Below are 12,633 nucleotides of genomic sequence, written 5' to 3'. Positions count from 1 at the left end.
TGTAGGGTGTGCACAGGTCTGTGCGAGTGTTCGGTACAGATATGCTCAGGCATGAGTGTGCATATGCGTGTGTGCAGGAGGTGAAGGGGCACGTGTGTATGTGCATGTGTGCCTGAGGCTGCAGTATGGATGTGAACACATGCGTACATGTGTACACGTGTGTGTACATACACACGTGCAATACCCTGTGTTCCTCTGCATTCACCACGGGGCTGCCAGCACTGGGCATCTCTGACAGGTGGTAGCTTGGTCCAGCCACCTGGATTTGGCCCAGTCCCTAGGAAAGGGACTGGCAAAGTGAGGCCAAGCCCGCAGCTAAAAGAGGAGCCTGGTTCTGGGGTCAGGGCAGGAGCAGGGGACACGGGGCCACCACAGAGCAGCAGCAGCAACAGAACTACAAGATTTCTGGAACCTGGGCTCAGCTCCTCACCCGTGAAGTGTAACCCTGAGCACAACCCCCTGAAGTGGGTAGTGTTATTCTCCCCATTTTATGGATAGACTGTTCTCCGAATGTGTTTGCCTCTGTTGGGTAGAGCAGTGAGGACAGAATCAGATTAAACCTTTCCTGAATCTGTGGTGTTTGGACATGAACAGGGCTGTAAGGTGGGGGGTCTTCCTTCCTCAGACCCTCCCATGGAGAGTCCTCTCCTTGGCGGGAGGCCTTAGCCCTGTCGCAGGAGGCTCTAGTCCAGTGTCCTCAGAGCCACCCTGACTGCAATGTCCTGGGAGAGACGTGTTCCCCTGTCCCCTAGTCTGGGGGGTGAGGGGAGACAAGAGGCCTTTCTGTCCAGCCCTCCCCTCGGGTCTGGCAGAAGCGTGTAGCCCACCTCTGGCAGGCCCAGTGACGCAAATCAGCAGTGGGGAGGCTGCCTAGGTTGGGGACAGAGCCAGGGCCTGTGGAGGCCCCTCTGTCCAGGCCAGATGGCCTCTGGCTCCAGTAGGAAGGCCTGTCAACACCTCCGGTCAGAGTCCTGGCCCATGTACCTCACTCTGCCCTTGTCCAGCCCGGGCCTTCAGGTGCTGTTGGCTGGGGGGATCAGCGAGTGGGGCCTTCTTTAAGATGCCCATTACGTGAACCCCCATTGGCCCCCTTGCTCCCCCCCCCCAGGGTCCAACTAGACCCCTCAGAGCCGCATCTCCACATGACCAAGGACCTGCAGGAACACAGAGAGGTGGCCTGGACAGTGGGGCCTTACCTCATGGTGTCCCCTCTTCCTCTACAGTTCAAGCTGGATTAATTCCTCATTCATTCATTCATTCATTCATTCATTCATTCATTCATTCCTCCAACAAACACAAATCAAGAACTACACAGCTGAACAAGACATAGTGGTCTCTGCCCTCATGAAGCTGACATCTGACTGGGGAGACAGAAAACTAGTGAACAGGGTGTATGGTAAAGTGATTGGGGTTGGCCAGGCCCAATTCTGGGGGTGGGAGGAGCAGAAAGTTCCAGAAAGAGGAACCAGTCTGTGGGAGGGCCCTGTGGGGGAAGATGGGTCTGGTTGGGTCTGCTGTACGGCCTTGTGGTGGTAGGGGCAGGAATGCAGGGTGTGGAAAGAAGAGGGGAGGAAGTCGGGGCCAGAACTCGAAGGCCTGGTAGGAGCTGGATCTGATTCTGAAAGGCTTTCATGAAGGGGAGCAAAGTTAACATTCACAGAGCTGGTGCTGTATACAGGGCATGTGTCAGTCACCTTCCATAAGCCAACTCATTCTAACCTCCCAACAACCTGACCATAGCTCCTGTTACTATCCTATTTTACAGATGAGAAAGCTAAGGCACTGAGAGGTTAAGTCACTGGTTCAATGACACACTTATAGGTCAGTAGTAGAGCAGGAAAATCCGGTGGGCAGCTGGCTCTAAAACCCTAACTACTGTGTCACACTGCCTCTCGGGATATGATTCCCTCATGTCCAACATGGCCTCCACCAGGAAGCCTTCCCTCGCCCCAGAGTTTGTTTGCTCTGCTGAAGCAACATAAAAACACACCATATGGTTTAAAACACGGTGGGATCATCTTGTCTGTACCCCTGCCCACAGGTAGACATAGTATTATAAGCCCTATTTTTAAGATGAGACTACTAAGACCCAAAGGGGTCAAGAGACTTGTCCATTATCTAGAGTCAGTGAGGGAAGCGGGGAAACTAGAGCCGTGGCCTCCTAAATTCTTCCACTTCAGCTCCAATCCTTCCACCCCCCCACTTGAAGATGATTTTCAGGTTGCCTATTTTCTACTCCCCACTCACCCCCTGCTCGACAGCAGCCTCCCTGATTGCCCATCACAGGCTGGTGCACACAGTAGGTGCATACTCAGTGCCTGTGCAGACACACCAGGTGTGGTGCTGCTGTCCCAGGCGCCTTGAGCAGGAAGGTTTAGCAGAAAGGATGGATGTAAGCTGACCCTTGAAGGATGCTTAGGACTGTTTTAGTGAGCCAGGGAGCTGGGTTGGGAAATTTCTGCCTGGAATGGGAAAGGCATCCCAGCCAGAGGGAACAGCGTGTGTAAAAAGAGAGGGAGAGGACGTGGTATGATCAAAGAACAGTAATGGTTCAGTTGGACCTGAGCAGGAGGAAGAGATGGGCAATGAAGCTGGGGTGGGACAGGCTGCAGGGCCGGGATGGAGCCTATCCGCCAGGCTCAAGGGCTGGGGCTTGGGGCTTGGTGTTGGGGAGGCAGGGAGACAAGAAGTCACTGCCTAGCAAGCCCTGGGAGAAAACCCTGACCTTGCTGAGTAAGTTTGTGCAAGTCGTGTACCCTCTCTGAGCCTCAGTTTCCCCCTCTGCACAATTTGGGGTGGTGCCAATCTTAAGGGCCCTCCAGGCCCTGCATGGACTTATTCTGTGGTCGCTGCTTTCTTACCATCCTAAAAAGGAAGCTCCACTGGGTAGACCTGGAATATCTTTAATGCCCCGATTTCTTTTTGCCATGCGTGGCTTTGCTCTGTGATATTCTGGCAGCCTTTCTGGAGGCACATTTCCCTTCCCAGGGCCCGGTTCACAAGGGAGCCTGGGTGGACGTGCTCTCCTCTACCTTCAATCCCTTCCTTTTGTAGAGCCCCATCCAGGGTAGAATGGTGTTGTGGACCTGGGCGTATCCCAGCTCCGAGGGTGGTGGCATCAGTGTCATCAGCTCCTCTGAGGCCCCAGGGGAGGCACAGGAGATCTCCTGAGGGTCCAGGTTGGCATCACTCCAGCCCTCGGAGCTGTCACTGTAGCCATCCAGACCAGAGGCTTCATCCTCAGATATGATGACAATCCTGGCAGCGTCCTCTCCAAGGTTGCTGTCTGAGCTCCCTGCCAAGGGGTTGGTGGCCCCCTCAGACTCGCTGGATGTGTGCACGTCTGCTGTGTCCTCCTGCTTCTGTTTGGAGCCAACTGAAGGGGCACCACGGAGCCCTGCCACAGGCTGGGCAGGTGTCTGGGCTCTGCCCTGGCCAGTCCAGAAGAGAGTGAGCTCTTGGCGGCAGGCAGCCACCGCCAGGCTAGTGAGCAGAGTGCTGGTTACCAGGTAGAGCAGGGCGGGCTGGCCCATCTTCATGAGGACCATGGCGACAAAAGTGACCAGCAGGCCCACGGCATAGGCCATGGTGCAGGCTATGAAGTAGACCTGGCGTGAGCGCATTTGTACATCAAAGCGATGACAGTAGGCCACCAAGAAGCCCGGGACCACGATGTCACCAAAGCCGAGGATGGAGAAGAGCTGGTCACACAGGGTCAAAGCCGAGAAGTTCAACCGGGGCACTTTCAGCACCATGGGCAACCTCTCGTGGCTCAAGGACTCTGCCGGGCCCGAGGCTACCTCCACCATGATGCTCTTTCCAGTTTTGGTGAAGAGAGGTGTGACGAAGACAAAGAAGACATCAAAGGCCAGCAGGGCCAGCAGGAAGGAGGTGCAGTTCTTGAGGGTGGGCAGCCGCACATGTCTCAGGACAAAAAGGCAGTAGGTCACACCCAGCGTGTCCTGTAGGAGCCAAGCCCAACGGTCCTCATTGCGGTAGGCCACCCAGAAGATGGTCACCACCATGCACAGGCCAGCCAGCAGCACCAGGGGCAGCTGCACACGGGCCCAGCGGCCAGGCAGAGGCCACTGGTATTGCTGCAGGGGCAGGTGGCACACCAGAGGGGCCAGGCAGCTGTAGAGGCCGGTGCCAGCGCCCAGGCTGAAGATGGCAATCATGACATAGACGAAGCAGTCGTAGAGGAAGTAGAGCAGCAGCATGAGGGAGCAGAACATGGCGACCACGGCGCCCATCATGGCCGGTGTGAAGTCCACGGGTTCACCCTCATCTTCTTCCTCCTGCCTGCTCTGGGCCACCCCTGCTTCCTGCTGATCATGACCACCAGGCCCCCCTCCTCCTCGGGCCCGGTGCCGCTGTAGCCAGTCAGCCTCAGTCAGGCCTGCCCAGTAGCCGCCTGCGGCCACCGTGCCTACAGCCAGGATAAAGATGACCACCATATTATAGTCAAGGATGGGCTCCGGGGGCGCATACAAGGCCACCCGGACCATGGCGCCGCCGTGGACATGGCCGAGGATGTCGAGCAAGTCGGTGTATTGGAGCACGGCCACGGGGATGGTGATGTCTGGCAGGGGCGTGCGGGGGTCCCGGGATGTCAGGGTGGCCTCTGAGCACTGGTGGCTGCTGGCCCGGCTCACGATGAGCAGCCCGTGGGCGCCTTGGCCCTGAGCCAGCCAGCCCTTAGCGTAGAAGCTGCAGTTGCCCCTCATGACCATGGCAGTGGTCCGGTGGAGGGGCCGCTGGCTGGGGGAGCTGGGCTGGGCCTGGTGGGCAGGGTCCTCGCCTGGGCACCAGGGTGCCATGGTGCTGTCATGCAGGGGCAGGAGTGGGGCATGGCGCAGGTCCCGGGGCAGGGTGATATAGTCGGAGCTGAACAGCATGCAGTAGTCCTTGCTCCAATTCTGTGACACGACATGGACTATGCCATACTGCCCACTGGCCACAGCACTGCTGAGGAAGAGGAGGAGGAGGAATCCCAAGCAGGCCATCCTCAGCCACCTACCACTGCGTCCCCACGGGGCAGCCACTCACAGCCCAGTCCCCCCTCCCAGGGAGTGGGTGTGGCCCGCTGTCACAGAGCAGCATGGCCTCCCATCCCAGAAACCAGGGCCACACCTACCTACCTAGTCATAAAGCTGTGCCACCGGGTCCCAGGGAACTGCTACAGAGCACAGGGACCCTCTCAGGATCCTGTCCCCCAACCCTGCCTCCGAGCAGAGAAGTGATCTGGGTCCCTGCTCTCTGCTCAGCCCCTGGTGGGCCTGGACTAGGTCAGATAAAATAAGAGGCAGGAGGTCCAAGTAGAGCGGGCGTCCCGAGTGGTTGAGCAATCACGTCCCGGAGACCGGACGCACTTGCAACATGGCTGACCAACTGACCGAAGAGCAGATTGCAGAATGCAAAGAAGCTTTTTCGGTGTTTGACAAGGATGGTGATGGAACTATAACAACAAAGGAATTCGGAACTGTGATGAGGTCTCTTGGGCAGAATCCCACAGAAGCAGAGTTACAGGACATGATAAATGAAGTGGACGTCGATGGTAATGGCACCATTGACTTCCTGGAATTCCTGACCATGATGGCAAGAAAAATGAAAGACACAGACAGTGAAGAAGAAATCAGAGAAGCATTCCGTGTGTTTGACAAGGATGGCAATGGCTTGATCAGTGCAGCAGAGCTTCGCCACGTGATGACAAACCTTGGAGAGAAGTTAACAGATGAAGAGGTTGACGAAATGATCAGGGAAGCAGATATCGACAGTGATGGGCAAGTCAACTACGAAAAGTTTGTCCAAATCATGACAGCAAAGTAAAGACATTGTGCAGGATGTGTTAAGTCTCTTGCACGTTATTTGCCTTTTCTTTGTTTGTAACTTATCTGCAAAAGGTTTCCCCGTACTGTTAAAAAATACGTATGTATAGTAATTAGGACTTCATTCCTCCATGTTTTCTTCACTTCTCTTACTGTCATTGTCCTGAAATCTTATTTTAGAAAATTGATCAAGTAACATGTTGCGTGGGGCTCACCCTGGGTAGACCTAAGCCCTTCTGCCCATCTAAACTTAGATGGAATAGGTCAAATGAGGGAACATCTGGGTTATGCCTTTTTTAAAGTAGCTTTCTTTAGGAGCTGTCAGCCTGTCGTTGTTGAAGTGTGGAGTTGTAACTCTGCACGGACAACTCGTACACTATTTTTTTGTACTACTTGTCCTGTAGAAAATATTTTTATTGTTACTTGTTTGTAAAGAAAATCTTCTTATGGCACAATTTGCCTCTAATCCATTCCAAGTTGTATATTTGTTTTCCAATAAAAAAATTGTATCCCCTTCCCCCAAGAGGTAGGAGAATGGGGTTGAGGATTCCAGACAGGATTTGGGACCAACTTTGCCCCTTACCCACGGAGCAATCTGGGCAGACACCTCTCCTCTCTGAGACTGTTTCTTTAGCTGCAAAGAAACGAGGACATTGGACCAGAGAGTTTCTCACCCATCCCTGAGGCCTTGTTCTGTCCAGGGAACTTCCCAGGGCCTGCCCAGCTCTCTGAATGCCTGAGGGCTCCTGGCTCCTGGCTCTGCTCTGGACCCCAAGGCCTCCCCTGCTGCTTGTTCTTGTCCTTCGGCCTTAGCTGCAGTGATAGCTCCACCGCCATATTCAGGTGAAAACTGTCCCCCTCTTAGCATGTCATTGAAAATGGTGATTCAAAAGGGAAATCCTTGAAAAGTCACCTATGTACTTTACACATTGTGTCATTTCCTTGGTTCACATTAACACATGATCACAAACTGGGTGAGTTAAAAGAGAAGCTTATTTTATCAGTCTGGAGGTTAGAAGTCTGCTATGGACTGAGTGTGTGTGTGTCCCCCCACCCCCCCGCCCCGGCCCAAATTCATATCTTTAATCTCTAATCCCCGTTATGTCATGAGGGTGGAGCCCTCATGAATGGAATTGGTGTCCTTATAAGAAGAGACAGGAGAGAGATGATCTCACTATCATGTGAGGACACAACAAGAAGGTGTCCGTCTGCAAACCAGGAAGAGAACTCTGAGCAGGAACTGAGTCAGCCGGCACCTTGATCCCAGACTTGCAGCCTCCAGAACTGTGAGAAATAAATGCTTGTTCTTTAGGCCACCCCGTCTATGGTATTTGTTATAGCAGCCAGAGCACTCTAAGAAAAGTCCCAAATCAAGGTGTCAGGAGGGCCACTCTCCTCTGAGGCTCTAGGCAGAATCCTTCTGTATCACTTCCTGATTTTGGTGGTGGCTGGCTATCCTTGGTGTTCTGTGTCTTGTCGTTACATCACTCCAATCTCTGCCTCTGTGGCACATGGCATTCTCTCTGTGTGTCTCTGTGTCCCTTGTCTTCTTATAAGGATACAAGTCATATTGGATTAGGACCCATCCAGTGACCTTTTGTTTACTTAATTACACCTGCAAAGACCCTATTTTCAAATAAGGTCACATTTACAGGTATGGGGGTGGGGGATCACATCATCTTTGGGAACACAACTCAACCCGTGAAACACATTTTATTTTAACTTCCAAGGAGTGAGCATATAGTCACTGATCTTTCTCAAGGCCCCTCCTTTTATTATGGGCCCATCCCTTGCAGCTCCAAGTTACATGCCTTGTGAATCCACACAGGTGGGACACGGTCACTGATGTCTAGCTTTGGACTCTTTGAGGTGGAGGGCGAGCTTAAAGGACCTTGCAAAGTGGTTGGCAAGTGGAACCAGGTAGACTCTGACAATCTCCTCCCACCCAATTATTTACATCTGTCTCACCCACACCTAATCTGACAGCTGATTTTTTTGTATGACTCAGATTGTATCTTTCAAAACATGCAGCTGAATTTTCATAAGGAACAGCATCTTTCCTTGTTTGTGCACTACTGTTTCATCCATTATTATACCATTTAATTAGATAACAAAATAATAATTACAATGACAAGTTAACTGTCAAAAATGCATTAGGGAACAAAAGCAACTGACTAGTGAGTGCACCCCCAGCCGGTGTGGGGAGAAGTGGCAGGGCCCAGGGAAGGGGGTTCCGGGTGCAGAGGGGTGACTGGTACATTGATGGGAGCAATAAGGGACACTTGGCTTATACGGTTCTTATCGAGGGCAGTGGTGTCTAGACTGGGTACACCTCTCTGCAGCCCAGTGCCCAGAAGCTGGGCACAGTAGGGCAAGCCAACCCCTCACTGAGATCTGTGATGATAAAACTCTTTCTGGCCTCCCAGTTACTGATCACTCTATTCCCTCACTTGAGGCGCCCGCTCTTCACTCATGGAGTCTTGAATCTTTTAAAAACCAAGGACCAACACACCCACTGTCATGGCTATTATAAAAAACATGGATCATAACACGTTTTAACAAGGATGTGGACAAATTGGAACTCTCGTACATTTCTGGTGGGGATGTAAAATAGTGCAGCATCTGTGGAAAACATCTTGGTGGTTCTTCCATGCGTTAAACAGAGTTATCAGATGACCCAGAACTGCACTTCTGGGCATATACCCAAAAGAATTGAAAACAGATGTTCAAACAAAAACTTGTATGTGAATGTTCATAGCAGCACCATTCGCAATAACCTGGGATTGGTAGCAAGGACCCAAATGTCCTTTAGTTGATGATTACGTAAAGTGTAATCCATCCACACAATGGAATATCATCCAGCCATAAAAAAGGATTGAAGTTCTGACACATGCTACAATGTAGATGAACCTTGAAAACATTACGCTGCTTGAAAGAAGCCAGTCACAAAGGGCCACATACTGTATGATTCTACTTTTATGAAATATCCAGAATAGGCAAATCTATAGAGGCAGAAAGCAGCTTTGTGGTGGCCAGAGGCTGGGAGAAGGAATGGGGAGTGATCCCTTAATGTGTTTCCATTAGGGTGATGAAAAAGTTCTGGAACCAGATAGTGGTGATGGTTGCACAACATCGTGAGTGTATTTAACGACCCTGAATTGTACACTCGAACATGGGTTAAATGGTAAGCTCTAACCAGGACCAACTCCAGTCCCCTTCAGGGGCACTGTGCTCAGGACAGGCTCATTTTGGCTCTCCTGGTGATCTCTGCAGTGATTTCCAAATGAGAATCTCATTAGTGCTTCCAACACACGGGGAGCTGTGAGAAATATGCATGGTCCAGGCCTCTCCTGACCGCCAGCCTGCCCAGTAGGGTCTGCAGGGGCTGCTGGGCTGTGGAGGGTAAGGAATGGGAGTTACTGCTCTGAGATGCGGGGAGGTTGGCAGCCAGTGGCCCGTCTGGAGGCTGGGCTGGGTTCAGGGAGTGGCCTACTTGAGGCCCGTGCTTTGCAAGCGTCAGCTCCTACATCTGGCTTTGTCTCTGAATGTTGCTTGTCCGCAAATTAGGGACACAGAAGAATTTCCCTAGGGAGGGTATTGGAGGAGGCAGTGGGGCAGGGAGGGGCACCCTAGAAGAAGTGCTGCTGCATAGGGGTTAACATCACATCTAGCCACACCCTCAGGCAGCTCTCTTAAATTCTCTGGGCTTCAACTTCCCCAACTGTTAAATGAGAACAACGGCACCCGCCTCCTAGGGTGCTATGAAGAGTCAAAGAGATCAACACGTGAGGAGCTCAGCAGTGCCTTGTGCTGGACAGTGGGGAAAGGGGTCACTGCCCCACTTGGCCCCTTCAAGACACCTTGTCTGTGCACCCTCCTCAGAATCCTCCAGGCCCTCAGGCTCCTCTATCCCTGGGAGGCCCTGTCCCCCACATTCTGACCTTGCCCAGGAAAAACACTCAATCAGTGATAGTATTGCTATTGGTGAAATGCAGAAAGCACCCCCCTCTGTTTGGACCAAGGGTGGGCAGTCGAGTTTGAACTCAGGGAGCTGGATGAGATTATCCTAAGGCCAGTGGCACCCTCCCACCAGCTGGGGAGAGAGCCTGGATGGGTGCAGAGAGATCCCCCAGAGGCTTCTGGTAGCCTGGGCCCAACTGTTCAAAGTTAGGCATCATTTTAAGGATTGGAGGGGTGGAGGCTGTTGGGAAGAAGGGAAGGGGGTGCTGGGAGCCAGGATAGATGTACAGAACCTTTATTGCTCCCACCCAGTGGACTCAGCAACTGGACATGGGCTGCCATCTTTGGGCCGGTCCCGTCTTTTCCTGGGACACATCCTCAATCAGACAGTCTGAGCCCGAGGCCTCCTTGCTGCTTCATTGGTCCTGGTCTCCCCAAACCCAAATCTAGTGACTTTAGTGAACTGAGGGGATGGAAAGAACCCTGGACTTGGAGTCAAAAGACTATTGATCTCAGGGAAGTCACCAGGCCTCAGTTTCCTTATCTGTAAAATGGGCTGGTTCCTACTTCCATGAGCTAGTTGAAGATTAGATAATAAATGTCATAAGAGATTCTGTGGACTGCAAAGCAATCTACAAATGCCCACAGTGAAGATATTATTATCTGGGTTCCAAAACCTCCCTCCCTCCCTAATACGTGTATTTCCCTGATCTGACTCCCTTCCTGGTTCTGGTTGTAGGGGTCTGATCCAGCAGCAACAGGGGACTGAGGAGGCCAGAGGGGAAGCCCAGGACTCCAGGGCGGGGCTCTGCTGTCACACCAGGGAAACAGGAGGAACTGGAAAATCAACCCCCACACTGGTTTTTCCTCCACTGCTGATCTGTGCTGATGGGGGAGAGTCCCCAGGAGAAATGGGCTCAGCTGGAGCAGTTTTTAGAGGGTTGCAGGCTCTGAGTGTGACATGGAAAGAAATTCTTCTGGGCTTGAGAGAAGGGCCTGTTGTTGTGACCCCCACCCTGTAGCTGCCTGCCCCCTCCCCACAGTGTAATGATGTGTGTGTGTCTGTTGGCCCATCACACCCCCACTGATCCCCAAAGGACCCCCTTTTCCCACCCCCACCCCCCCACAATCCAAACCTCAGGGCAGAATGACCTTCAGAAACCCCAGCTGGGGGCCTGCCTTCACTCCAGCCCCGGAGCCCAGGACACACACCGGTGGTGGAAGGGTTAAGTTCTGGCCACCTGCTCAGACAGGAGGTGCAGTTATTTGGGGCCCAGATGTTCCCAGCAGTGTCTGAAGCAGCCTCTTCACCCTAACAGTCTCTAGATGGGAGGGGTCCCGACACTCATCTGGACCAGCTCCCATCTGTCCAGGGGCCCCCTGCAGCTCCTCTGATGCCTAGGGGCCTCCTCTTGGAGGTGTCCTCCCACAGCTCCAGAGCTGGTTGCTGGTGTAGGTCCTGGGGGTGCAGCTTGTCTTTCCTTCACACAGGGCTGAGTGCACCGTGGGCGCTCAGAGGGAGCCCATCAGCTAGAGACACAGGAGACACAGGCAGGAAAGGGGAGCACCTCCCCCACTGGGCCCCTTCAAGATGGCTCCCCACAGAGTCCCTCAGCTCCCCTCAGGGAGGTCCATCCCAGGAGGCCCATCCCCACATCCCAACATTGTCCAGAAAAGCCTCCCTTTCTCACTTCTCCTCCTTCATTGGGTGAAAGGCCGAGTGGAGAAAGATGCCTCAATCGTGACCATGTGGGATTCATCAGTCACTTGTGGTCTCTTCTGCCAGCCAGGACTTTTTAGGGGCTTCTCCCCCCAGTTGCTCTGAAAGCTGTCAGCCTATCTGTGTCCTGGTGTCCCCCGGGCCCCTCCCCAAGTCCTCTTCTGTTCAGCTGGTCCCTCTCCCCATCTACTTAAGGGGACAGAGCTTGGGGAGTTGGCAGAGCAGGGTACCCCACATGGCTTTCAGGGACACCCCTAGCTCTTCTCTGGGGCCAGACCCTCACCCACTGGACCTCCCATTCCCCCAAGGAGCTTCGGGGCTCTCAGAAGCAGTCATCTCAGCAGGTTCCTCGTGTCCTACAGCACACACCCTTGGGTGCGCGCGCACACACAGCTGTGCGGCCCTCCCTCCCTGGTCAGAGACCCAGGCCCCGTGTGCCAGGGGTGGAGCTTCTGTGTCCAGCCCACCCCACATACCGGCTCCCACCACACACCACACACTGCTGTGCTGGCCGCACTCTCTTGGTCTCCCCATGGTCTGCGTGGCTCTGGGAAGTGCAAGGGCATTAATGACCCCTGGGAGCAGCCTTCACCTCGTGACTGAAGGAGTTGGTGGATAAATATCCCTCGCCTCTCGCATTGGATGACAGAGGCATGTGTCCCACTCCAGGTCCCCAAGCTTCCACAGCAGAATAAGATCCAGCTGCCCAGAGTGGCGCGGCCTGTGCACACCGACCCTTCCTGCCGCCCTCCTTTCCTGGCCTCACCTCCCTACCGGCTCCCCATTTCCAGCTCAGCTCCTCCTTTGGGGCTGGGACACTCTCCTGTCTGGTCCCATTGCCACACCTTCGCTCAAGTTGTACCCCTGCCCACCATGTCCTTTGCCGGCATCAGTCACCCGCAGCCCTTCTCTCCCTTGTAAGAGCTGTCCTTCTCAACTGGGCCTGGCAGGACCCAGCTCTTCCCCTCAGGGGCTCACCTAGTAGCCCGTCATCCCTGACGGGTGCGTCAGTGCCATCATATTTCCCAGCCACACAACAGCCCTGAACACTGAAAACGGCCTCCATTTCTCTGCGGGGCCCTCTCCACCCAGCCCCAGCACAGCCCAGAACTTCACAAATGCTGG

General features: G+C 53.7%; 2 protein-coding genes across 2 annotated transcripts; one reads left to right on the top strand and one right to left on the bottom strand.

The window, feature by feature from the left end:
• Positions 1-1,297: 1,297 nt before the first annotated feature.
• SPPL2C (signal peptide peptidase like 2C) lies at positions 1,298-5,445 on the bottom strand. Its single transcript, XM_019732818.2, has one exon. The coding sequence runs from the start codon at positions 5,004-5,006 to the stop codon at positions 2,997-2,999; it is 2,010 nt and encodes a 669-aa protein (XP_019588377.2). The 5' UTR covers positions 5,007-5,445; the 3' UTR covers positions 1,298-2,996.
• LOC109447996 (calmodulin-alpha) lies at positions 5,380-5,829 on the top strand. Its single transcript, XM_019732819.2, has one exon. The coding sequence runs from the start codon at positions 5,380-5,382 to the stop codon at positions 5,827-5,829; it is 450 nt and encodes a 149-aa protein (XP_019588378.1).
• The last annotated feature ends 6,804 nt before the right edge of the window (positions 5,830-12,633 follow it).

Source organism: Rhinolophus sinicus, linkage group LG15, assembly GCF_036562045.2.
Source record: "Rhinolophus sinicus isolate RSC01 linkage group LG15, ASM3656204v1, whole genome shotgun sequence".
In the NCBI taxonomy this organism is placed as follows: Eukaryota; Metazoa; Chordata; class Mammalia; order Chiroptera; family Rhinolophidae; genus Rhinolophus; species Rhinolophus sinicus.
Note: the sequence above shows the minus strand (reverse complement) of the source record. Positions and strands in the feature narration are given on the sequence as shown.

Bases quoted from the DNA above. Each gene is read 5' to 3' on its own strand.
- LOC109447996 (XM_019732819.2), top strand. From the start codon at position 5,380: ATGGCTGACCAACTGACCGAAGAGCAGATTGCAGAATGCAAAGAAGCT.
- SPPL2C (XM_019732818.2), bottom strand. From the start codon at position 5,006: ATGGCCTGCTTGGGATTCCTCCTCCTCCTCTTCCTCAGCAGTGCTGTG.